Genomic DNA, 25,638 nt, shown 5'->3' on the forward strand with positions numbered 1-25,638 from the left:
AATGACCCTGCCCCCCCGGGGCGAGGCAGCTCTTGCTTACGCCTGAGCTTGGCACCTTTGATCCTGGGGCTCTTCCCAAGCCTGCAGGGTGCAGAGCTGCCAAGCAGGTGTGCCAGCTTCCCTACAACCCAGGACGCCCATTGGCACCGCGTGGTCGCCTGTTTCCCCACCTTCCCGGGGGTGGTTGACCCTGCGTAGCTGAGGGAGGTGCCTTCCCTGCAGCGGGCGTGTAGGAGCTGGTCCCCACGGGCGGGCTCCAGGCAGAGTTCAGCACCGCCCTGCTCATCACTCGCCAGCAGAGAGGCTGTAGACTGGTTCATCTTTTTTTTTTTTTCTTTCCTGTTTCCCTCTCGACGCGGGACGGCAGGAGTCAGCACGGCGTCGCCCGTCGAGGGTGGGGTGGCCGGATCGCCCAGCCCGCCCGCTCAGCCGGCCGCCGGAGACCAAGGATGGAGGCATGGCGGGGTCCCTTCTGTCTCACCTTCCTCTGTTTCCTCCTGCATGTCCGAGGTAAGGGAGGGCTGGCTCCTGGAGAAAGAGGTGCTTGGGTGTGCGTTTCTGTCTGCTTGCTGACAAAATAAACACTCCGTCCCAAACCACTTCCTCTCAGGAAACGGCTGTAAACTGCCAGAGTGTAGAAAAGAAAAACAGACCCCAGTCTGATGGCGGTGAGCAGCGAGCAAGGGGACCCGGTAACACGCTGAGGGGTGTCTGGGGAAATAGACTCAGATCTGTAGGGCTGGGGACACACTTAGCAGCCAGCTGTGGTTGTTTTTTGGTTCTTGGGTTTTGATCTCTGGGTGTGGCACTCATGGAAAAAGTGATCCATGTCCCTGGGGCGGGTTGAGATTTTTTTACTTCCTCGCTTTCTATCAACAGTCTGGGTGGCTTGTGTAGTCCTGTAGGGCGACGAGATGTGGCTGGGTTCAGTGGGACGAGTCACTGTCGCTGGAGATGGGGTTTTGCAGGAAGGACAGCCTTGGTTCACGTTTTTTTAGATATTTTTTTCCCTCGATGTCAGCCCTCCAGTTGGCAAATTAAAAGCATGTGAGCTGTTTATGCCCGAAACTCCAATACGGGCTCTTCCCCATCTTGGCGTGTTGGGGACGGAGGCAGGGAGGGGCCTCGCTCAGGAAGCTATAATTAACCCACGAAGGGCAGGATTTAATAGCAACTGGAGGCACATATTTGGTCCTTTGGATATTCAAATTCTAAGGCATTGAGGATTGGGAGGGGCTTAACAGTGAGTAGTGTTGTAGGTTAGGAATTAAAATTTTTTCTTTCACTGTCACTCGTCGCTGTTCGGTTGCTCAGTGGTGTCTGAGTCTTTTATGACCCCTTGGACTGCAGCACGCCAGGCCTCCCTGTCCATCACCAACTCCTAGAGTTTGCTCAGACTCGTGTCCATCGAATCGGTGATGCCATCCAACCATCTCATCCTCTGTCGTCCCCTTCTCCTCCCACCTTCAATCTTTCCCAGCATCAGGGTCTTCTCCAATGAGTTGGTTCTTCGCATCAGGTGGCCAAAGGATTGGAGTTTCAGCTTCAGCATCAGTCCTTCCAATGAATATTCAGGACTTATCTCCTTTAGGATGGACTGGTTGGATCTCCTTGCAGTCCAAGGGACTCTCGAGAGTCTTCTCCAACACCACAGTTCAAAAGCATCAATTCTTCGGCGCTCAGCTTTCTTTATGGTCCGACTCTCACATGCATACATGACTAGGTTAGGACTGAAAAGATTTTGTTTGGATGTCACTCTTGGGGCACGTCCTGTTTGACCTGTTTGAGGATGGGTATTTAGGAACAGGTGTGGTTTTGTGAAAGCCATCCCGGCACCCAGAGCCCGGTGTCTTCCTGGAGACCCTTCCACAAATCCACATGGTCTGAGCGTCTTTCTGCACATGGGACATGCAGAAATGTGGTCAGGAGCTTCTGTCTGCGGGGAGATGTGAGTTCTCTGTAAACTGCCATCAGGGCTAAAGGAAGCTCACTGAGGCCAAGCTCTGTGTTTGCGCAGTCCCGCCCAGCAGCGGAGCCGGCAAAACCTGTCTGAGCATTTATTCCCTCGGCAGTGACGCAGAACTCTGGGCTCACCTGCTGCTACAGGCGACTCAGCCTCCCACCAGGCCCAGTCGTTCTGCTCCTTCGGGAGTTACTGGATGGCGGATGCCTTCAGCTCATTGTGTGGCTCGGGGGTTAGAATTCCAGGCTTTCACTGCCATGGCCCAGGGTTCAGTCTCTGGTCAGGGAACTGAGATCTTACAGCTCTTCGGAGTAGCCAAAGACAAATAAATGAAGGCACCACTCCAGTCGCAGCTGTTCAAGAGCTTCACTAGGTAGGTGGGTGAGGTGCTGGAATGACTGTTTTTCTTGTTCAGTCGTGTCCGCCGACTCTTTGAGAGTCTGTGAACTGCGGCACGCCAGGCCTCCCTGTCCATCACCCAGCTCCTGGAGTCCACCCAAACCCATGTCCATCGAGTCGGTGAGGCCATCCAACCATCTCATCCTCTGTCGTCCCCGTCTCCTCCCGCCTTCAATCTTTCCCAACATCAGGGTCTTTTCCAGTGAGTCAGTTCTTTACATCAGGTGGCCAAAGTATTGGAGTTTCAATGTGAGCATCAATCCTTCCCATGAATATTCAGGGTTTATTTCCTTTGGGATGGACTGGTTGGATCTCCTTGCTGTCCAAGGGACTCTCAAGAGTTTTCTCCAGCACCACAGTTCGAAAGCATCCATTCATCGGTGCTCAGCTTTCTTTATGGTCCAACTTTCACATCCGTACGTGGCTACTGGAAGAGCCATGACAGGGCAGCTGCATTTTGGGAAACATCCTGGCAATGCTCATGGAGTCAGGATTCCCTTTGAGAGGTGATGTCTGAGCCCCCTGGCCATCTGGTCAACCATTAGGTTGAGCCTCTGTGGATCTCTGCCACAGGGGGAGTGTCTGCCCTGTGGTTCCCGTAGTATTCACGCATGTCTCACCCAGGAGGTGACATCACACCTCCATGTGTCCCTTCATGCAGCCAGCCATGCTCAACCAAGGGTGACGTTGCCCCCTGGGGCACACTTGGCACTGTCTGGAGTCAGTCATTTCTGGAGTCATTGGTTGTCACCACTGGGGCCTGGGGCTTCAAGGCCGGGGCCTTGGGCTTCCCCCATAGCTCAGTTGGTAAAGAATCCGCCTGCAATGCGGGAGACCCGGGTTCAGTTCCTGGGTTGGAAAGATCTGCTGGAGAAGGGATAGGCTACCCACTCCAGTATTCTTGGGCTTCCCTGGTGGCTCAGGCAGTAAAGAATCTGCCTGCAATGTGGGCAGACCTGGGTTCAATCCGTGGGTTGGGAACATCCCCTGGAGAAGGGAAAGGCTACCCACTTCAGTATACTGGCCTGGAGAACTCTATGGACTGCTATAGTCCACGGGGTCGCAAAGAGTCGGACACGACTGAGCGACTTTCACTTTTCCAGGGATGCAGCTCAACGTTTTCTAATGCACAGGACGCCCCATGGAGCAGGATGTCTGTCACCCAGGTTCAAATGTCAGCACTGCTGAGGTTGAGAAATCCTGCCTGAGCACTAGAGACGCCGTCTACCTGTGTACCTGTCGTGTCTATCAGTGTGTCTGTCTATGCATTTCTCAGTTTATCGGTGTATCTATCAATTGATAGATCTATCATCTGTTTTCACATGTCCTATCTTCTATTTCTGCATATAATCATTATCAATCCTATACCTATTTTTCTAACATCTAACTATATCTCTCATCTGCCTTTCTGCTGCTGCTGCTGCTGCTAAGTCACTTCAGTCGTGTTCGACTCTGTGCGACCCCATAGACAGAAGCCCACCAGGCTCCCCCATCCCTGGGATTTCCAGGCAAGAACACTGGAGTGGGTTGCCATTTTGTCATCTATTCCCTGTGATCCATGGATCTGATTGTCATCGATTGTCTATCCATCTGTTGCATGCTAAGTCTCTCAGTTGTGCCTGACTCTTTGAGACTTTATGACACTCTTTGAGACTATGGGCTATAGACTATAGCCCACCAGACTCCTCTGTCAATGTGATTCTCCAGGCAAAAATACTGAAGTGGGGAGCCATCCCCTTTTCCCAGGGGATTTTCCCCAACCCAGGCAAGTTTCCTCTTGAAAATCCCTCTGGGACTTCCCTGGCGGTCCAGTGGCTAAGACTGTAAGCTCCCAATGCAAGGGGGCCCGGTCCAATCCCTGGCCGAAGAACTAGATCCCATGTGCTAACTACCTGGCACAGCCATAAATAAAAATATATACATATATTTAAAAAAAATCCGTCCTAAATAGCTCTTTTCGGAGGGTAAGGGGGTTTGGGGTTTGATGCGAAGACCTCCCACCCACCAGCCCGAGACCTTTTAAACCCAGGATCCCAGGAGGTCAGCCATGGGGACCCGCGTGGTGAGCCCAGAGCACATGTGGGGTTGATTAGAAACTGCCTGGCCTGCTAAAGGAAGCAGATGGGAAACAGATTTTGTGTTCCAAGCCCCGTCCTTAGGCTCTGAGGGGGAAAAACAAAGCTGGTGGAAATAACTGCTCCGGGGGAGCTGCGTCTCCCACACCCCATCCCTCCTGACATTGACGCCTTGAATCCGTATCTTCGGAGTGATGGGAACCTTGGGAGGCGGGGCTAGACAGTGATGGGCGGGGCTGAAAGTGGCAGGGGCGGGGCTAGACGGTGGCAGGGGAGGGGCTAGGATGTACCGGGCGGGGCTAGAAAGTGGAGGAGGAGGGGTTACACCATGGCTGGGGTGGGGCTAGAGGGACTAGCACGTGGTGGGGATGGAGCGAGACCATGGTGGGGGCGTGGCTATAGTGTGGTGGGGGCGTGGCTAGACCGTGATGGGGCGGGGCTAGACTGTGATGGGGCGGGGCTAGATCATGATGGGGCGGGACTAGCACGTGGTGGGGATGGAGCAAGACCATAGTGGGGGCGTGGCTATAGTGTGGCGGGGGCGTGGCTAGACCGTGATGGGGCGGGGCTAGACCGTGACTGGGCGGGGCTAGACCGCGATGCACGCGGCAGCGGGTGGGGGAGGTAGGTTGTTGGCTGCAGCCCCTCTGGAGACCAGAGGGAGGCTGGTAGACTCCAGCCAGGCCTGCAGGACACGATCGGCTCCACGCCATGAGGGCGGGGGGCCCCTGGGTGGAATCCGCCTGGTCTGTGAGTCACGCTCAGGGCTCTGCAAAGAGCGCCACACCCATGACAACCAGGGCCCGCTTACCCCGTGACCTTGAATCATCGTCAGATGCTGTTATTCATTTTCTCAGTCATGTCCGACTCTCTGCGATCCCCATGAGGTGCAGCACACCAGGCCTCCTTGTCCATCACCAACTCCCAGCGTTTACTCAAACTCATGTCCATAGAGTCGGTGATGCCATCCAACCATCTCATCCTCTGTCGTCCCCTTCTCCTCCTGCCTTCAATCGTTCCCAGCATCGGGGTCTTTTCCAGTGAGTCAGTTATTCGCAACAGGTGGCCAAAGTATTGGAGCTTCAGCTTCAGCATCAGTCCTTCCAATGAACACCCAGGACTGATATCCTTTAGGGTGGACTGGTTGGATCTCCTTGCTGTCCAAGGGACTCTCAGGAGTCTGCTCCAACACCACAGTCCAGAAGCATCCGTTCTTTGGCGCTCAGCGTTGTTTATCGTGACAAGCATCTGCAAACGGAAGGAGGTCACAGGAATGAGAAGTGGACGCGGAATGGGGTGGGGGCAGTTGGTTTGTTTCCAGAGTCAGCAGGAGAAGGAGTGCACCCTGGCTTTACTGCCAGCAGCCTGGCTCTGGAGGCTTCTAGTCCCCACAGGCAGCCAGATGCCCTTTTTGGAAAACACCCAGGTGCTGCCCAGTCTATTGAGAAATGGATTAGGGAGAGACCGGGACGAGATAAGTAGCAGAGGCTCAGAACAGGGAGTGGCTGGACGCTCTGGTTTGAGAAGATTGTTGAGGGGTTTGCCTGGAGCTCCAGGGACAAGCCTGGTGAGAGACGCTTGTAAGCTGTCAGGAGCTGATTGCATGGGCTTCCCTGGTGGCTCAGATGGTAAAGAGTCTGCCTGAGAGGCAGGAAACCCAGGTTCGATCCTTGGGTATGGAAGATACCCCTAGGGAAAGGAAACGACCACCCACTGCAGTGTTCTTGTGTGGAGAATCCCCATGGACAGAGGAACCTGGCAGGCTACAGTCCATGGGGCTGCAAAGAGTCTGACACGACTGAGGGACTAACACTCTCATTTCAATAGCCTATAATCGAACAGTGTGTGAAAAAAGCATAGATGCATGTATATGTATAGAAAAGTGATTTACATATATGTGGAACTGAATCAATTTTCTGCACACCAAAACTAACGCAAGACTGCAAATCAGCTGTGAAAGTGTTCGTCACTCGGTTCAGTTCGGGTCACTTCAGTCACTCAATTGGATCCAACTCTTTGTGACCCCATGGACTGCAGCACATCAGGCTGCCCTGTCCATCACCAACTCCCAGAGTTTACTCAAACGCATGTTCATCAAGTCATTGATGCCATCCAACCATCTCACCCTCTGTCGGCCCCTTCTCCACAGTCGTGTCCAACTCTTTGCGACCCCGTGGACTGTAGCCCACCAGGCTCCTGTGTCCATGGGGTTCTCCAGGCTAGAATACTGGAGTGAGTTGTCATTTCCTTCTCCGGGGGGATCTTCCAGAACCAGGGGGAGAACCGGGGTCTCCTTCATCACAAGCAGATTCTTTACCAGCTGAGCTACCAGAGAAGCCCAGAAATCAACTATCAGTTCAGTTCAGTTCAGTCCAGTCACTCAGTCGTGTCTGACTCTTTGCGACCCCATGAGTCACAGCATGCCAGGCCTCCCTGTCCGTCATCAACTCCCGGAGTTCACTCAACCTCATGTCCATCGAGTCGTTGATGCCATCCAGCCATCTCATCCTCTGTCGTCCCCTTCTCCTCCTGCCCTCAATCCCTCCCAGCACCAGAGTGTTTTCCAGTGAGTCAACTCTTCTCATCAGGTGGGCAAAGGATTGGAGTTTCAGCTTTAGCATCAGTCCTTCCAATGAACACCCAGGACTGATCTCCTTTAGAATGGACTGGTTGGATCTCCTTGCAGTCCAAGGGACGCTCAAGAGTCTTCTCCAGCACCACAGTTCAAAAGCACCAATTCTTTGGCGGTCAGCTTTCTTCACAGTCCAACTCTCACATCCATACATGACCACTGGAAAAACCATAGCCTTGACTAGACGGACCTTTGTTGGCAAAGTAATGTCTCTGCTTTTTAATATTCTATCTATGTTGGTCATAACTTTCCTTCCAAGGAGTAAGCGTCTTTTAATAGTTCGATTTAAAAAAGGATGAGTGTGCAATTATCTTCCTTCGTGGGTCTCTTTGACTGTGGGCAGAGCCTGCCGGGAAAGCTAGGAGTAAGAGGTTGGTTGGACAGACACACCTTCTCCTCTGCTGAGCTTGGGGTGGTGGGAGTGGGGTTTGAGGGGGGAATATCTGGGCAGCTGGGGCAAAGGAAAGCTGGCTGGCCGGTTCCATCCCGCTGTGACTGACACCCTGTGTGTTCTCGCAGGTGAGAATGGTGACTTTGATTTGGCTGATGCTCTCGACGACCCCGGTAAGTGCGTCTGGCAGCCCGCGTCAGCTACTCCACAGCTCCGGGTTGGGTGGGGCCGCGATTCCTTCCTAACAAGAAAAGGAGAAGGTTTACTCCACCCCTGAACCTCCGCACAGCTCCAGGGAACACTGGTGGGCTTGCATTTGCTCCAGGGTCACTGGTGGGCTTGCGTGTGAAGAATGCTTTTGTCCTTTGAGTGCCCCGCCCCCTCGAACACGGAATGGAGTTTGTGTTGGTGCCTGGCGCGCTGCAGTCCACGGGGTCGCAAAGAATCGGACATGACTGAGCCGCTGAACCGAACTGATCGTTATCTTTGTTAGTGCCTTGAGATTTTCATTTTTACTTTTTAATTAGGACTTTAATGATCGTTTCTTTGAGCCACACAAAAACCCCTCGGGGCTTATCCCACTTATGTTCTCTGTCCACAGAGCCCACCAAGAAGCCAAGCTCAGGTGAGTGACTGCCTGACTCAGGTGACTGGGCAGAAACGAGGCTGCCCCACCGCAAGCTGAGGTTTTTGGAGGAGTTTTATCGGGTCTTCCCAGGATGCTCCGGGGTGAAGAATCCACCTGCCAGTACAGGAGATGTGAGATCCACCCGCCAGGGTCGGGAAGATGCCCTGGAGGAGGGCATGGCAACCCACTCCAGTATTCTGGCCTGGAGAATCCCGTGGACGGAGGAGCCTGGCGGGCTACGGTCTATAGTGTTGCAAGGGGTTGGACTGAGCGACTATAGGGTCGTGGAGGATGTGACTGATGCACAGATGTTTAAAGCAAGCCCAAGTCCTTCACGAAACGGATCGCAAAATCACAGTGAGATGTTATTCCCGCTAGGATGGCTACAATCGAAATATGGATGGTAACAAGTGTTGGCGGGGGTGTAGAGACTTTGGAACTTCTATGTGTTCCCAGTGGGGGTAGAAAATTGTGCAGCCTTCACAGAAAACAGTCCCACATTTCCTCAGAAAGCTGCACATAGAATTTCCCTCTGTGTGTGTGTGTGTGTGTTAGTCGCTCAGTCGTGTCCTACTCTTTGCAACCCCATGGACTGTATGTAGCCCACCAGGCTCCTCCGTCCATGGGATTCTTCAGGTAAGAATACCACAGTGGGTTGCCGTGCCCTCCTCCAGGGCATCTTCCCGACCCAGAGATCAAACCCAAGCCTTCAAGGAATAAACGGTTTTTGTTTGCTTCTTACATACATTATAAATGCTAAACAGTTTTGTAAGTGTGTGTATGTAGTTTTTTCAAGTTCTAAATTTTGAGATTCTGCTTCTAGTGTCTTAGTAGTTTTAAGCTGATGGATGATCATCTATATTTCGTAAGCACCAACTGTGAATCAAATATAAAATCTATTGTCAAGCTTATAGTCTTGGTTCATGAGCTGCTTCTGACGGAAGGACATTTTTCTCTTCTAATCATGCGATGTCGTTTTTCCCCACAGGTATCTACCCCAACCCGAGGCCCCCGTACCACCCACAGCCTGGAAATCCCGACAACAGTGGAAGTAAGTACGTTCACTCACTTCAAAACAGCTTTGAAGCTGCCCACTGGAACTCAGGGAAGGTCATGGGGGCTGAGAGAAGCCTTTCTCATTGTTCAGCCGCTCAGTCGTGTCCAACTCTTTGTGACCCCGTGGACTGCAGCATGCCAGGTGTCCCTGCCTTCCCTATCTCCCAAAGTTTGCTCAGACTCACGTCCATCGAGTTGGTGATGCCGTCCAACCATCTCATCCTCTGCTGTCCCCTTCTCCTTCTGCCTTCAGTCTTTCCCAGCATCAGGGTCTTTTCCAATGAGTCAGCTCTTCACATCAAGGTGGCCAAAATGTTGGAGCTTAAGCTTCAGCATCAGTCCTTCCAATGAATATTCAGGACCGATTTCCTTTAGGATTAACTGGCTGGCTCTCTTTGCAGTCCAAGGGACTCTCAAGAGTCTTCTCCAGCACCATAATTTGAAAACATCACTTCCCCAGTGCTCAGCTTTCTTTCGGGTCCAACTCTCACATTCATACATGACTACTGCGAAAACCATAGCTTGGACTAGACGGACCTTTGTCAGCAAAGTAATGTCTCTGCTTTTTAACACACCGTCTAGGTTTGTCATAGCTTTTCTTCCAAGGAGCAAGCATCTTAATTTCATGGCTGCAGTCGCCATCTGCAGTGATTTTGGGGCCCAAGAAAATACATACAATACAGGCCCTAAACATTTAGTTTAGTGAGTATGTGTATATAGTTTTTTCAAGCTCTCAATTATGAGGTTCTACATCTAGTGGCTAAGTAATTTTTACCCTATTGATGGTGACCTATTCTTTATGAGCACTAACTGTAAATAAAACATAAAATCTCCATTCACGTGTATATTCGCATTTTATAAGCTGCTTCTGACGGAAGGACATTTTTCTCTTCTAATCATGCAATGTCGTTTTCCCACAGATATCTACCCTAAGCCGAGGCCCCCGTACCACCCACAGCCTGGAAATCCCGACAACGGTGGAAGTAAGAATGTTCATTCATTTCAAAACAGCTTTGAAGCTGCCCATTGGAACTCAGGGAAGGTCCTTCACCGTCTCCCGCAGTTTGTTCAAAGTCATGTCCATCGAGTCCATGATGACATCCAACCATCTCATCCTCTGTCGTCCCCTTCTCCTCCCGCCTTCAATCTTTCCCAGCATCGGGGTCTTTTCCAATGAGTCGGCTCTTCTCATCAGCTGGCCAAAGTATTGGAGCTTCAGCTTCAATATCAGTCCTTCCAATGTCTATTCTGGACTGATCTCCTTTAGGATGGACTGGTTGGATCTCCTTGCAATCCAAGGGACTCTCAAGGGTCTTCTCCAACAGCACAGTTCAAAAGCATCAATTCTTTGGTGCTCAGCCTTCTCTATGGTCCAACTCTCACATCCATACATGACCATTAGAAAAACCAGAGCTTTTCGTATACAGACCTTTGTGGGCAAAGTGATATCTCTGCTTGTCTAATGGGGGGTGTTTCTTGCTACAGTCTTTTTGGGAAATGTGGGTTGAACATATTTCCATGGGCTTCCGTCCTGTGGACCCCAGAGAATCTTAGATGCTGGCCATCCTGTAAGATGAGTCACTGCTCGGGTCCTGGGAGACTCATCCACCCGGCAGTGTGTGGGGCCAGCCTTAGGCTTGGGAGGGGACGGTGTGTGACTCAGAACTCCAGGGGCTGATGCATTTCAGAACAGAGGAAGGTTGCTTTCCGGCTTTTGTTTTTAAAGCCTGCTAGAATATAGTGCCTTTAAAATAGTGATGGTGGCCCTGAGTAATGAATTTGTATTTGCTGTGAGTTATGTGGGCTTCCGAGGTGGCGCTGGTGGTAAAGAAGCCACCTGCCAACGCAGGAGACTTAGGAGACGTGGGTTCGATGCCTGGGTTGGGAAGATCCCCTGGAGGAGGAAATGGCAACCCACTCCAGTATTCTTGCTTGGAGAATCCCATGGCCAGGGAAAGTGGCGGGCTACAGTCCACGGTCTTGCAAAGAGTTGGACGTGACTGAAGCAACGTACCACATACACATAGTAACTGTGTGTGTGTAAGTCGCTCAGTCGTGTCCGACTCTCTGTGACCCCATGGACTGTAGCCCACCAGGCTCCTCTGTCCATGGGATTCTCCAGGAAAGAATACTGGAGTGAAAAAAAAAAAACAGAAAAGAATACTGGAGTGGATTGCCATGCCCTCCTCCAAGGGAATCTTCCCAACCCAGGGATCAAACTTGGGTGTCCTGCATTGCAGAAATGTGCTTTACCATCTGAGCCACCAGGGAAACAACCATACTCCGATAAAAACTATTGTTTAAAAACCGCTTTACGCTTGGGGATTCTGCGCACCACTGTTTCCGTGGAAGCGATAAACCGAAAACCTAAATAAGCCGGAGCGTCATTTTCTATACCGGCCTTTTGCATTGTGTGACTGGTTCATCGCTGGAAGGTGTCCCTCTTTTTCTAAAATCACGTGTTTTCCGACAGATATCTACCCAAGGCCGAAGCCGCCACCTCCGCGCCCACAGCCTGGGAACAGTGGAGGTGAGTCGTCAGGACTAAGACGCCTTCCAGCTCGCCTCTTTGGAAGTACTAAGACGCCTTCCGGAAGATGTTTTGGAGAATTCGGTCCTCGATGGTGAAAGACGCGTTGCATTTAAAATATGAAGGAGCTCTTTTTTTTTTAAGCAGTTCTTTTTAAAGAGCCCTATATTTATATTCATGTTGGCTGTATCGGGTGTTAGTTTCAGCCCGTGGATCTTTCGTGGGGTGCACGGATTGTCCAGTTGTGGAGCCCCCTCTCCGTAAGCTGTCTGTGCGCCCCTGATGCGCGGGCTAGGGTGTGCAGGGGGCTCCCCGGACCGTGGGTGCTGACGGCCATCTGCTCTGTCCACAGGCTTCCTGAGCGACTCGGACCTCAGCGACGGCGGCCGCTACCCGCCCAGGCCGCCCGCAGGTGCGTGCGGGCTTCTGTGAGCCCACCCCGGAGCCCGGCCCAGACCCCACGTGGCCGGTGGCCGGTGGCCGGCTGCGGACTCTCCGCTCCAGCCTCAACTGGGCAGGAGGGAGGTGCGTCCCTGAAGCCGTGCGCTCCTGCGCTCTGCAAGGTGGCTGCAACCGGCCGTGGGGCCGATGCCGCTTGGAAATGGGGGTCGTCTGCATGTAAATGTGTGTGTGCGCGTGTGTGTACCTGTATACATACCTCCACTGACATGTGTATTTATATGCATGTCTGCACACACGTGTATGTCTATACACACATACCTACATGTGTGCCTATCAGTTCAGTTCAGTTCAGTTCAGTCGCTCAGTCGTGTCCGACTCTCCGCGACCCCATGAATCACAGCACGCCAGGCCTCCCTGTCCATCACCAACTCCCGGAGTACACTCAAACTCATGTCCACAGAGTCGGTGATGCCATCCAGCCATCTCATTCTCCGTCGTCCCCTTCTCCTCCCGCCCCCAACCTTTCCCAGCATCAGAGTCTTTTCCAGTGAGTCAACTCGTCTCATGAGGTGGCCAAAGTATTGGAGTTTCAGCTTTAGCATCAGTCCCTCCAATGAACATCCAGGATTGATCTCCTTTAGAATGGACGGGTTGGATCTCCTTGCAGTATAAGGGACTCTCAAGAGTCTTCTCCAACACCACAGTTCAAAAGCATCGATTCTTCGGCGATCAGCTTTCTTCACAGTCCAACTCTCACATCCATACATGACCACGGGAAAAACCATTGCCTTGACTAGACGGACCTTGGTCGGCAAAGTAATGTCTCTGCTTTTTAATATACTATCAAGGTTGGTCATAACTTTCCTTCCAAGGAGCAAGCGTCTTTTAATTTCATGGCTGCAATAAGCATCTGCAGTGATTTTGGAGCCCAAAAAAACAAAGTCTGACACTGTTTCCACTGTTTTTCCATCTATTTCCCATCAAGTGATGGGACCAGATGCCATGATCTTTGTTTTCTGAATGTTGAGCTTCAAGCCAACCTTTTCACTCTCCTCTTTCACTTTCATCAAGAGGCTTTTGAGTTCCTCTTCACTTTCTGCCATAAGGGTAGTGTCATCTGCATATCTGAGGTTATTGATATTTCTCCCAGCAATCTTGATTCCAGCTTGTGCTTCTTCCAGCCCAGCGTTCCTCATGATGTACTCTGCATATAAGTTAAATAAGCAAGGTGACAATATACAACCTTGACGCACTCCTTTTCCTATTTGGAACCAGTCTGTTGTTCCATGACCGGTTCTAACTGTTGCTTCCTGACCTGCATACAGGTTTCTCAAGAGGCAGGTCAGGTGGTCTGGGATTCCCATCTCTTTCAGAATGTTCCACAGTTTATTGTGATCGACACAGTCAAAGGCTTTGGCATAGTCAATGAAGCAGAAATAGATGTTTTTCTGAAACTCTCTTGCTTTCTCCATGATCCAGCGGATGTTGGCAATTTGATCTCTGGTGCCTCTGCCTTTTCTAAAACCTGCTTGAACATCTGGGAGTTCACGGTTTACATACTGCTGAAGCCTGGCTTGGAGAATTTTGAGCATGACTTTACTAGCGTGTGAGATGAGTGCAATTGTGCGGTAGTTTGAGCATTCTTTGGCATTGCCTTTCTTTGGGATTGGAATGAAGACTGACCTCTTCCAGTCCTGTGGCCACTGCTGAGTTTTCCAAATCTGCTGGCATATTGAGTGCAGCACTTTCACAGCACCATCTTTCAAGACTTGAAATAGCTCAACTGGAATTCCATCACCACCACTAGCTTTGTGTGCCTATATCTGCGTCTATATGTGTATCTCTCTCCGTCTGATCTATACCATTATCCATGTGTATCTGTATATGTATCTCTACTTATGTTCATTTATACGCAGATGGATATCTATCCATCTATAGTTATATCTATGCTGTGCTCAGTCGGTCAGTCGGGTCCAACTCTTTGCGACACCATGGACTCCAGCCCACCAGGCTCCTCTGTCCATTTCATACTCGACAGAGTATCCCAGGCAAGGATTCTTGCCCAGGCCAGAATACTGGAGTGCGTTGCCATGCCCTCCTCCAGGGGATCTTCCCAACCCAGGGATCGAACCCAGGTGTCCTGAATTGCAGGCATATTCTTCACCATCTGAGCCACCAGGGAAGCCCAAGAATAGTGGAGTGGTAAGCCTGTCCCTTCTCCAGCAGATCTTCCTGACCCAGGAATGGAACCGGGGTCTGCTGCATCGCAGGTGGATTCTTTATGAACTGAGCTACCAGGGAAGCCCACCTATATATCTATATCAATACCTAATGTGTGTCTGTGTGTGTCTGCCCCTCTGCCCCATGTGTCCCTGTCCCCTCCCCTACTTGTGTGTCCGTGTCTGTCTGCCCCTCTGCCCCGATCTGTACCTGTACCTTTACCTATATCTGTATCTAGTTATACTCCTAAGTTGCTATCTTTGGCCTCTGAGGTTGCTCAGTAGTAGAGAATCCGCCTGCAATGCAGGAGACCTGACTTCCATTCCTGGGTGGGGAAGATCCCCTGGAGGAGGGCATGGCAACCCACTCCTATATTCTTGCCCGGAGACTCCCATGGACAGAGGAGCCTGGCGGGCTTCACTCCATGGGGTCACAGAGAGTCGGACACGGATGAGTGCCTGAACACACACCCACACACCTCTCTTTACACAGATATTGTGTCTATACAAACCTTTGCAGATGTGTCTCTGTGGATCTTTCCCCCAGAAATGTATTTTTAGTGTGATACCGTTGATGTATAGCTTGATAGAAGTGGGTCCATAGAGGTGGGGGACAAGCCTGTGTTACTTTGAAGCCATAGATTTTAGTGGGGTGTATGTGTAATCTTTGAAACACACAAAGCTTTCTGAACGGCTCTCTGTGGCACGACTTTTTCCATCCAGAAGCCATGACTTCAGGGGAGGGACTCCCTATAGCATCTTCTGGAAGGTCCTGAGCTTTTCCACCACATACGGCTCCAGACTACTCAGTGGAAAAGACCCTGATGCTGGGAAAGACTGAGGGCGGGAGGAGAAGGGGACGACAGAGGATGAGACGCTTGGAAGGCATCACTGACTCGAAGCACATGAGTTTGAGCAAGCTCCGGGAGTTGGTGATGGACAGGGAAGCCTGAGGTGCTGCGGTCCATGATGTCGCAAAGAGTCGGACACGACTGAGCCACTGGACAACAACAAGCACTCTTTTGGGGGTGACTGTTGGGTCCGGCTTTGGGGCCAGCCGGGTGGACCCCTGCTGGACCCCAAGGTCCACGCTCCGAATGGCCATCACATCCCTCTTCTCTCCTGCAGGAGGCGGTGGAGGTGGCTACCAGCCGGGTCACGACAGCTACGGTAACATGCCCGCTACACTCAGCGCTGGGGCCCTGGGGATGGCGGGGCTGAATGGGCTTTTCCGGGGCTCCCGTTAGCGCACCCTCCTGGGTCTTGGGTGTCGGCCACTTCACTGCTGACCCTCAGCTTGGCTTTGTCCAGCCCTCCAGGTATCCAGGGGCTGACCTCACACCCCTCTGTCCAGGTAACAAAACACACAGTCCCGGGCTGCAAGCCTCATTAGGCAGAGAACAGCCCAGGAATTGCGGATTCTTTATGTGGATTAGTGCATCATGCCAAGAAGGAAAGGAATTTACCCTGGGAGAAATCAACTCCATTCTTAGTCTATACCGAGCTTTCCTCAAAGCGAGGGGTGGATCTTGAAATCTCCAGAGGGTCCCTGGTGCTGTAAAGCAACCTTCGGAGAAAACTGAGCCAGAAAACCAAAATGCACTGGATTCGTGTTTCTAAACTGAGATAGAATCCACACGAAACATTCCCTTAGCTTCGCGTGCACAAAGTACTCAAAGTACAAAGTAGTCACGTGATACTTTGTAAATATAGTTGTTGGTACTGTTTAGCTGCCAAGTCCTGTCTGACTCTTTGCGACCCCATGGACTGTAGCCCGCCAGGCTTCTCTGTCCTTGGGATTCTCCAGGCAAGGATACTGGAGTGGGTTGCCATGCCCTCCTCCGGGGGAATCTTCCTAACCCAGGGATCGAACCCCGGTCTCCTGCATTGCAGGCAGATTCTTCACCATGGTGAGCCCCCAGGGAATCTCTTTTTAAAAATGTCTCCCTGGGGACTTCCCTGGTGGTGCAGTTGTTAAGACTGTGGGCTTTCAGTGGCAGGACCTGAGATCAGTGCCTGGTTAGGGGACTGCATGCAGTCAAAACAGAAAGAAAATAAAATAAAATTGCCCTCTGGACATAAGAAGGTGTGGAGAAAGCTCCTTTATTTCTCAGTCACTGAGATGACTGTTTCCTGCCTGTGGGGCACGCTTCCTGGCCTTGGAGACTGGACTTTTCCCTGGACGCGCTGAGAAGTGGGGTTTTGAGCTCAGACAAGCCCCCTCTCTCTGCGGCTGGGGGTCAGCGTGCCCCTGGTATTAGCAGACCTGCTGAACTTGCAAGATGAGCTCAGCGCAACTCGGTGCGGCCAGGTAATGTCCCGGAGTGCGCTTGTCTCTTCCTCTGGCTCGGGGAGAATCAGGGTGGGGCCTTTCCTCAGATGTCATAGCTTCTGCTTCAGGGTCCTGTCTTTCTCGAAGCTTCCTTTGGGGAGGTCTCCGGCATTTCCGAGCGATACCTTCCTCTTCACGTGGCCTTTCTGTCCTGCAGGACGAGGAGGGCGCTACAGACCCGGTTCCCCTGGCACTAATTATGGTAAAGGAGGTCTTTCGTAAAAGCCAAACCAGGAGAAGTTCTCCTGCTGAGGAGCTAACCCCCGCATGGACGCTGCCTTACTGCCTGGGTCTCTGATGGGCGTCCTCACTGCGCTCTGAAGCTGGGGAAGGGTGTGCATGGGATGCGGGTCGCCATCCTTCCCAGAAATGAAGGCTTGCTCATGCGTGTTACTGCCTCCGCACACGCGTGTGAGCATGTGTGTGTCCCTGCACGTGCGTGTGTGTGCTTGTGGCTGGGAGGGCGCTTGCGTTTATACAGGTGGCATCTGTTCACATGTGCCTTTGCGCTGTGTGTCTGTGCATGCGTGCGTATGAATTTGAGACACACGTGCATGTGTGTTTGCGCTGTGGATGCGCGGGTCAGGGCGGATGTGTGCACGTGGATATAGGTGTAGCTCTTGTGTGTTCCTGTGTACGTGTGTGGGCGTGTCCTGTGCACACACATGTGGAGACGTGCACGTGTGTGTCCACGCTCATGTCCACACGGGCACAGCGCCTGTGATGCTGTGTGCAGGCCTGCCCTTGTGCGCGTGGCTGTGCCGCTGGGTGTGTGTGGACATGTGCTCGTGTTGTACGTGCGCGCATGTGTGTATATGCGGGTGTGCATGAGTTGCATGTATGTACATGTGTGTATATGGGTGTGTGTGCATGTGTGTATATGGGTGTGTGTGTCTGTGTGTGAAATTTGTGTGTGCAAGTGTGTATATGGGTGTGTGTGTATGTGTGTGAAATTTGTGTGTGCATGTGTGTATATGGGTGTGTGTGTCTGTGTGTGAAATTTGTGTGTGCAAGTGTGTATATGGGTGTGTGTGTCTGTGTGTGAAATTTGTGTGTGCATGTGTGTATATGGGTGTGTGTGTCTGTGTGTGAAATTTGTGTGTGCAAGTGTGTATATGGGTGTGTGTGTCTGTGTGTGAAATTTGTGTGTGCAAGTGTGTATATGGGTGTGTGTGTCTGTGTGTGAAATTTGTGTGTGCAAGTGTGTATATGGGTGTGTGTGTATGTGTGTGAAATTTGTGTGTGCAAGTGTGTATATGGGTGTGTGTGTATGTGTGTGAAATTTGTGTGTGCAAGTGTGTATATGGGTGTGTGTGTCTGTGTGTGAAATGTGTGTGTGCATGTGTGTATATGGGTGTGTGTGTGTGTATATGGGTGTGTGTGTATGTGTGTGAAATGTGTGTGTGCATGTGTGTATATGGTTGTATGTGTGTGTGATGTGTGTGTGCATATGTGTAAATGGGTGTGTGCTCGTGTTGTACGTGCGCGCATGTGTGTATATGCGGGTGTGCATGAGTTGCATGTATGTACATGTGTGCATATGGGTGTGTGTTGTGTGTGAGTGCATGTGTGTATATGGGTGTGTGTGCTTCTTGTGCACACCTTTGTGTGTATCCCTACGCCCTGAGGAGACAGCCTCACCCCCTCGGTCTCCAGCCCCATCCCTCCCCGGCTTGGACGTGTAACGCCCGCCTCCCAGCAGCAAGCAGCCCGCAACCAGCTCTTCCAAACACGCGTGACCGTGTGCTTGTCCCCTTGCAGGTGGAGACGGCTACTCCACACACGGCAACCCGCAAGGTACGGCCCGGGGGCGGGGCGCCCGGCCTTCTGAGGGTGGGCTCCCCACATGGCTTTGGAGGGGCCGGGGCTGGCGTGGTATTGTTTCCACGGAGGGCTTTTAGAGACCACCTTCTCTCTCTGTGTGGGCGTTCAGAAGCTCCTTCTGGGCGGGGTCTGTCCCACGGGGGTCAGAGAAGGAGAAGTGGGAACTGACTCGGAGCTGCAAGATGCCTGGGGCTCTGGGGACTGACTAGGAGCTGAAAGACGCCTGGGGCTCTGGGAACCGACTCGGAGCTGCAAGACGCCTGGGGCTCTGCGAGTGTGGCTGCGGTGCTTGGAGCTCCTGCTGCCCCCGCTGGCTCCCCTTTCATTGATCACAGCCGACCCCAAGCCTCGAAGGAGAGCAGCAGAGAAACCACAGCCTTCACCCCCACAGAAGCCCCCAGTGGGGCCCTGCCAGCCCAGTCACCGGGCCCGCAGGGGAGGCTTGGAGTGTGGCCAGCGGGCGTTGGCCGTGTGTCCCTGGGACGGCGGAGGCCAGCCTCTCGGGGATCTGGAGGCTGACACCAGTGCAGGGCAATGGTGGACCTGCCCGGCCGACGCCAAGGCTTTGGGGGAGAAGAAAGCGACAGAGCTGTCTTTCTAAGCCTTCAGGCCCAGGACCCGGGCGGGGCAGTCTTGCCGTTTGCGGGACGTTTGCGAAGGCCACGGGTGCTTTCCTTCTCATGGACTGGAGGTTAGGGGAGGACAGGTGCTCCCCAGACAAGAATCAGGTCTGACACACGGATTCATGGCATCTGTGTCTAGACAGGAGCTTCCCTGAGAGCTGAGATGGTAAAGAATCCGCCTGCAATGCAGGAGACCCCGGTTCGATTCCTGAGTTGGGAAGATCCCCTGGAGAAGGGATGGGCTACCCACTCCAGTATTTTTGGGCTTCCCTGGTGGCTCAACCAGTAAAGAATCCACCTGTAATGCGGGAGACCCTGGTTCAATTCCTTTGCTGGGAAGACCCCTTGGAGAAGGGAATGGCACTCCAGTATTCTGGCCTGGAGAATCCCATGGACAGAGGAAGTGTGGTGGGGCTACAGTCCGGGGGTCACAAAGAGTTGGACACAAATGAAGCAGCTGACTTTTTTACTCTCGCCAGGACAGAGGACTCACCCAGGATTGGGGTGGGCTGGAAGACAGAATGACTACTCCTGGATGGCACATCTCCGAGGCGCGGTCTACAGATGTGTGGGAGTCGGGCAGGACAGGAGACAGACGTGTTGGGCTAGCTTTGACTGAATGGACCCCCAGGAACTGTATTATCTGTGGGGCCACAGTATGGAATGTGATAGATGCAGGGGCTACAGGGGTAACTGGCTGGGTGACCTCTGGGCTGCTCTGCACTTTGTACACGCGTTCCCTTGGACCGCAAGGAGACCCAACGAGTCCATCCTAAAGGAAAGCAGTCCTGAATATTCGTTGGAAGGACTGATGTTGAAGCTGAAACTCCCAGACTTTGGCCACTTGATGCGAAGAGCTGACTCATTGAAAAAGACCCTGATGTTGGGAAAGATTGAGGGCAGGAGGAGAAGGGGACGACAGAGGATGAGATGGTTGGATGGCATCACCGACTCGATGGACGTGAGTTTGACCAAGCTCCGGGAGATGGTGAAGGACAGGGAGGCCTGGCGTGCTGCAGTCCATGGGGTCGCAAAGAGTCAGACACGACTCAGCGGCTGAAGAACATGAGTACATATTTTCTATTTCCAAAGATACAGATTCATCCAAACACACCCATTAAATAAAATATATGTATATGTATCTCCTGTACAAAACCGTTGGATGCCCCAGACTGATCAGACGTGGTTAGTAAGCACCCCTTTAGATAAAGCAGGATGCGTCCCTTGGGCTTCTTCGATGAATCCCATCCTCTTCCCGTGAACAGGAGGGTGGGGGTGGGGGGGAGTGGGGAGTCGCTGGCGATGCACGGGGTCCCCGCTGGCGCTACTTTTCCTGAGCCCGTCTTGTTCCCCTGGATTCCCGCAGGCAACACCATAGCGAAAATTGCATCTCCGATTGTCTCCGTGGTGGTGGTGGCACTGATCGGGGCGGCAGCCAGCTACTATAACCGGAGGAGAAACTGCCTCAGGACAAATGGTGAGTCTCCCCCACCCCGCCCCCCGTTGTGTCTGCCTTAGCTGGTAAAGCCCGATGTAAAAAAATAGAGAGAGATGGATGAGGGAATGAAAAAGAGGCAGACTCTCAGGTACGGAGATGGGGCAGGGGTTAGATGCTCGGGAGGGGATTAAAAGGAACCAGCTTTTAAATAATATATGTATATATATATCTTCTGTACAAAACCGTTGGCAACCCACTCCACTCTCCTTGCCTGGAAAACCTCATGGACAGAGGAGCCTGGTGGGCTGCCGTCCATGGGGTCGCAAAGAATCAGACACCACTGAGCAACTAATACTTCATGTACAAAGTAAATTAGCTACAGGATATATGGCTTGCAACACCCCCGGCTACAATAGAGCCAATATTTCATAAAGATTTTTAAATGCGTGCTAAGTCAGTTGCACTGTGTGTGACTCTTTGCAACCCCCATGGACTATAGCCCGCCAGGCTCCTCTGTCCATGGGATTCTCCAGGCAGGAATACTGGAGCGGGTTGCCGTTTCCTCCTCTAAACTTCGAGTGTCGTACAATCTATAAAAATATGGAATCGCTCTGCTGTACATGAGACTTCCCTGGTGGGCTCAGTCTTAAAGAGTCCACCCGCCAATGCAGGAGACACAGGTTCGATCCCTGGGTCGGGAAGATCCCCTGGAGGAGGAAATGGCAACCCACTCCAGTCTTCTTGCCTGGAGAATCCCATGGACAGAGGAGCCTGGCAGGCTACAGTCCACGGGGTCGCAAAGAGTCGGACACCACTGAACGACCCAGCACACACACACCTCCAGGGAAATGAGTTTGTGGAGGGGGCAGGGGGCGGCAGGGGGGTAGGGCTTCTGCTTCAACGTTGGGCCCAAGCTCCTGGGTTTGCAGAATTACAAGCCCAGGGAGCTGCCTTTGGGAGCAGAGATTCTGCCTGCTGACCCAGGAAATTCCTAGAGACGTCGCTAAAGAGGTGGTCGGGGAGAGATGCTTTCCTGCAGAAGAAGCAACAACAAATTAGTTAATGTGGATGCTCTCAATCTTTAGTCCCGAGATCACTCATGTCGGCACCTATCTGGGTTTTGCCAGGGTGAGGTTTCCACCGCCGGTGAGGGAAGCTGTGAAACAGAACTCTATTCCAATAGTGTTGTTATGTTTGTTTTGGATTTCAGTTCAGTTCAGTTCAGTCGCTCAGTCGTGTCCGACTCTTGCGACCCCACGAATCACAGCACGCCGGGCCTCCCTGAGTTGGGCAACTTCAAAATCTCAATAGCTGCCCTCTGGCCCCCTCTGCTGGTGGTGGGCTGGTATTGACTTACGCCGTGGCAAGGAACTGCCTGGGTCTGTACAACACCCCAGCCTGAAAGTTTGTGGGGGAAGCAGAGTTTATGACAAGAATAAAACCGCTTACATTCTGGACCACATACCTCATCATTGCTGTTGATGTTGGGTCACTCAGTCGTGTCCGAGTCTCTGCGACCCCGTGGACGGCAGCACGCCAGGCCTCCCTGTCCATCAGCACCTCCTGGAGTTTCCTCAAACTCAAGTCCGTTGAGTCTGTGATGCCCTGTGTCGCCCCTACAGTGAAAAAAAATAACCGTGCCTTAAGATCAACCCACTGAGGTTTTGTTTTTTCTCCCCCTAACTATGACATCTTGCTTTCGATCTTTCCTTGCAGAACCACGGACCGTCTGAGGTCTTCAAAATCCACCCACCGCTCCGAGAAAGCCTCCCGTTCAGATGACGGCCCTGTCGATCCTGTGGAACATCCCTTTCATTCTTGGCTTCACCCACTGCCCTGGAGGATCTCCTCTTCTGTTTGCAATAGACGCCCTGCCACACAAAGAAGGGGGTCCCTAATTCCTCAGATACACTGATGGGAAAATGGTGGACCGCTGGATATTGGGTTGGAAAGAGATTGCTTGATCTGTGGGCTCCATCGGCCACATGGGCTGAGAGGTTCCGACTCTGGTCTGAGCTCTGGACTATGTCCTGCTGGGAACTCAGGCCACCAACGTGTTCAGAGAATAGCTGGGGGTCTCAGGTGGGGCTGCCGTGGAGGACTTCCAAAGGATGGAAGCTGCTGCTTGGGTTTCTAGCAAGCTAGCTTAACTGATGCTACAGGTTCCTTGAAAAAGTGAAAGTGTTAATCGCTCAGTGGCAACTGACTTTTTGCGACTCCCCCCACCCCCGGACTGTAGCCCACCAGGCTCCTCTGTCCATGGGAATTCTCCAGGCAAGAATACTGGAGTGGGTTGCCATTCCCTCCTCCAGGGCATCTTTGCTGACCCAGGGGTTGAACCTGGGTCTCCCGCACTGCAGGCACATTGCTTTACCATTTGAGCCACCAGGGAAACTAAACCACCTTCAGTTACGTCAGGAATCTGGACCCATTCACCACCGCCTGTGAATCAGGAACGAATGTGTTTCTACCCTAAGGGCAGCATTTGAACTTTATTTCAAAGCTCACAAAAGTACTATGACCTGCAGAGGATGAGGCTGGATTTGGGGACATTTAAGTGCAAGGCCCATGATGTGGAAACCTGCTTGGGGAAGCGATCTCGGGGTGTTTTTGTTTTTGCTATGAAATTGTTTGGTTTCTACTTTTTTTCTCAGAACGTGGGATAGAGATTTTGAGGTGTGGAGACCTTTCTTGTATTGTTATTGGTCTTGGATCCTCTGTGGGTACCAGTTCTTAACACAACGTCAGCGCTTTCCTTGGCATATATTTTTCTTTTTCCTGGACTAACTGTCTACCCTCCCCATCTAAAAAGTAGACCAGCTGCTCGCTTGGGTTTTAGTCGTTCTTTAGGGGAGAGGAGAGAATGGTTGGTTTGGGCAGACTCGTGTAGTCTGATGGACTGAGATGAATGCTGATAGAACGTTTAGGGTTTGAGTATCAGAACCAAAGGGGAAGATGGTCACTGGGGACTGGAACACACAAAGCTGATGCATGGAAATCCTGGATATTCACGTGTGGGTGCTCCCCCTTAGATTCCTGCACCCCAGTGTTTACTGCAGCACTATCCACAGCAGCCAAGACATGGAAGCCCCCTAAGAGTCCATCGACGGAGGAATGGCTCAGGAAGCTGTGGTACCTGTAAACAAGTGGAATATTACTCAGCCTTGAAAAAGAACGAACCCGTGCCGTTTGCAGCAACGTGGGTGGACCTGGACAGCATTACAGTAAGTGAAGTACGTCTTCAGAACACAAATTGCACATGACATCGCTTATGTGTGAAGTCTAAGAAAATGGATACAAACGAACTTATTTACAAAACAAAAATAGACTCATAGACATATGAAACGAACTTCTGGTGACCAAAGGGGAAAGCAGAGAGGCATGAATTAGGAGTCTGGGATGAAGAGATACACTATACTATACATAAAACAGATAAACAGCAAGGTCTTACTGTATAGCACAGGGATCTCTACTCAAAATCTGGTAATAAATGATAATGGACAAGAACCTGGAAAAGAGTATATGTATGTCTCTCTGAATAACTGAAATTGCCTTATGTGTTAGCTGCTCAGTCATATCGGACTCTTTGTGACCCCGTGAACTGTAGCCCACCAGGCTCCTCTGTTTATGGGATTCCCCAGGCAGGAAGTCTGGAGTGGGTTGCCGTGCCCTCCTCCAGGGGATCTTTCTGATCAGTGATGGAACCTGGGTCTCTTGCATTGGCTTTTGATTGTTTACCAACTGAGCCACCAGGGAAGGTTATACCTGAAACTAACACAACATTGTGAGATGACTACAGTTAAACAAAAAAAGAAAAGAGAACATTCTTTCTTCAAGTATAAACCGCTGGATGCAAGGGTGCTGACCCACCTCCAACTCTCAATGTTGGAAGAGCAAACCTCTCTGTCATAGACACACACACACACACACACAGAGTCTCCAAATTCATGCACTGGTGGCCTGACCCTTGGGATCTCAGAGTGGAACCTTGTGTGTCAAAAGACTGGGGACAGTTGTGATCAGTTAAGATGATGAGTCAGAACAGGAGGATGGCTTTTAAAGCAATATGAGTTGTGTCTGTATAAGAGGGGAAATTCAGAGACACACAGAGGGACATCAGGAGGAGTCTGAGTGGCTTGGAGCGGGCCAGCCACAAGGCAAAGAGCTATCGCAAGCCGGGACAGAGCCCCGAATGACCTTCAGAGGGTGTGCCCACCTGCCCACCCCTCGGTCTTGGACCTCCAGACTCTGAAACTGAGAGAAGATACATATTTCTTGTTTCATCTGCCCAGTTTTTTGGGATTCTGTTAGACATCCTTAAAAAGTCATACAGAGATGAATATATTTGGGGTACATAGTTGGGAGATTGTTTTTCTTTTTCTAATTTATACGCGAGAATGGGGAATGCATCTAGCTTGTCTATACAGGTGGTACAGGAAGCCAGGCATGATTAAACTCTGGACTCAGGCCCAAAGTGTGAGATCACAGTCTGGCTTCTCCAAGTCAAGCTGTGTGACCCTAGGCAAGTTTTGCAACCTCTCTGGGCATCAGTCATCTCATCTGAAAAATGGGTGTTAATAATGATGGCATCTGTCTTCCAAAACAGTGGTGAGGCTGTGGTCGTTCAGCTGCTAAGTCGTGTGAACTCTTTGCAGCCCCGTGGGTTGTAGCCCTCCAGGCGCCCCAGTCCATGGAAATTTCCAGGCAAGAATACTGGAGTGGGTTGCCATCTCCTTCTCCAGGGGATCTTCCCAAACCAGGGATTGAACTGCAGTCTCCTGCATGGGCAGGCAGATTCTTTACCCCTGGAGTCACCAAGGAACTGTATCCTATATTTTGAAAGATTTTACATAGTCTCACCTCAGAAAGAAAGAATTATGTCACAGGGTAGAGACGTCAGACAAGCTTACGGTGATCATCCCACTGAAAAGTAGCTGCCATGGTCATCCCACTGAAACATAGCTGCGATGGTCATCCCACTGAAATGTATCTGCAATGGTCATCCCACTGAAACGTTTCATCATCCCACTGAAATGTATCATCGTCCCAACGTACACCGTAACCTTCTACAATGTTACATGTCGATTATATCTCAATAAAGCTGGGGGAAAAGAGTTCCTTCTGAA

At 51.6% G+C, this 25,638-nt stretch overlaps 1 protein-coding gene across 2 annotated transcripts; it reads left to right on the forward strand.

Moving 5' to 3' along the window:
• The first annotated feature begins 219 nt into the window (after positions 1–219).
• LOC148773007 (glycoprotein Xg-like) lies at positions 220–25,638 on the forward strand. 2 transcript variants are annotated; one of them, XM_088834389.1, is made up of 12 exons: positions 229–510; positions 7,589–7,633; positions 8,062–8,085; positions 9,077–9,139; positions 10,065–10,127; positions 11,618–11,674; positions 12,027–12,086; positions 15,424–15,465; positions 16,785–16,829; positions 18,389–18,424; positions 20,441–20,551; positions 22,229–25,638. In XM_088834389.1, exons 1-12 carry the CDS (start codon positions 450–452, stop codon positions 22,243–22,245), a joined length of 624 nt encoding a protein of 207 aa, XP_088690515.1. In that variant the 5' UTR covers positions 229–449; the 3' UTR covers positions 22,246–25,638. The 2 variants fall into 2 exon arrangements, with proteins under 2 accessions (XP_088690516.1, XP_088690515.1); XM_088834390.1 differs by lacking the exon at positions 16,785–16,829 and having other exon boundaries at positions 220–510.

Source organism: Moschus berezovskii, chromosome Y (assembly GCF_049115385.1).
Source record: "Moschus berezovskii isolate FMDL1 chromosome Y, NW_MosBer_1.0, whole genome shotgun sequence".
In the NCBI taxonomy this organism is placed as follows: Eukaryota; Metazoa; Chordata; class Mammalia; order Artiodactyla; family Moschidae; genus Moschus; species Moschus berezovskii.

Bases quoted from the DNA above. Each gene is read 5' to 3' on its own strand.
- LOC148773007 (XM_088834389.1), top strand. From the start codon at position 450: ATGGAGGCATGGCGGGGTCCCTTCTGTCTCACCTTCCTCTGTTTCCTC. The intron at 511-7,588 runs GTAAGGGAGGGC...GTGTTCTCGCAG, and splicing joins TTTCCTCCTGCATGTCCGAG to GTGAGAATGGTGACTTTGAT. The intron at 18,425-20,440 runs GTACGGCCCGGG...GGATTCCCGCAG, and splicing joins CACACACGGCAACCCGCAAG to GCAACACCATAGCGAAAATT.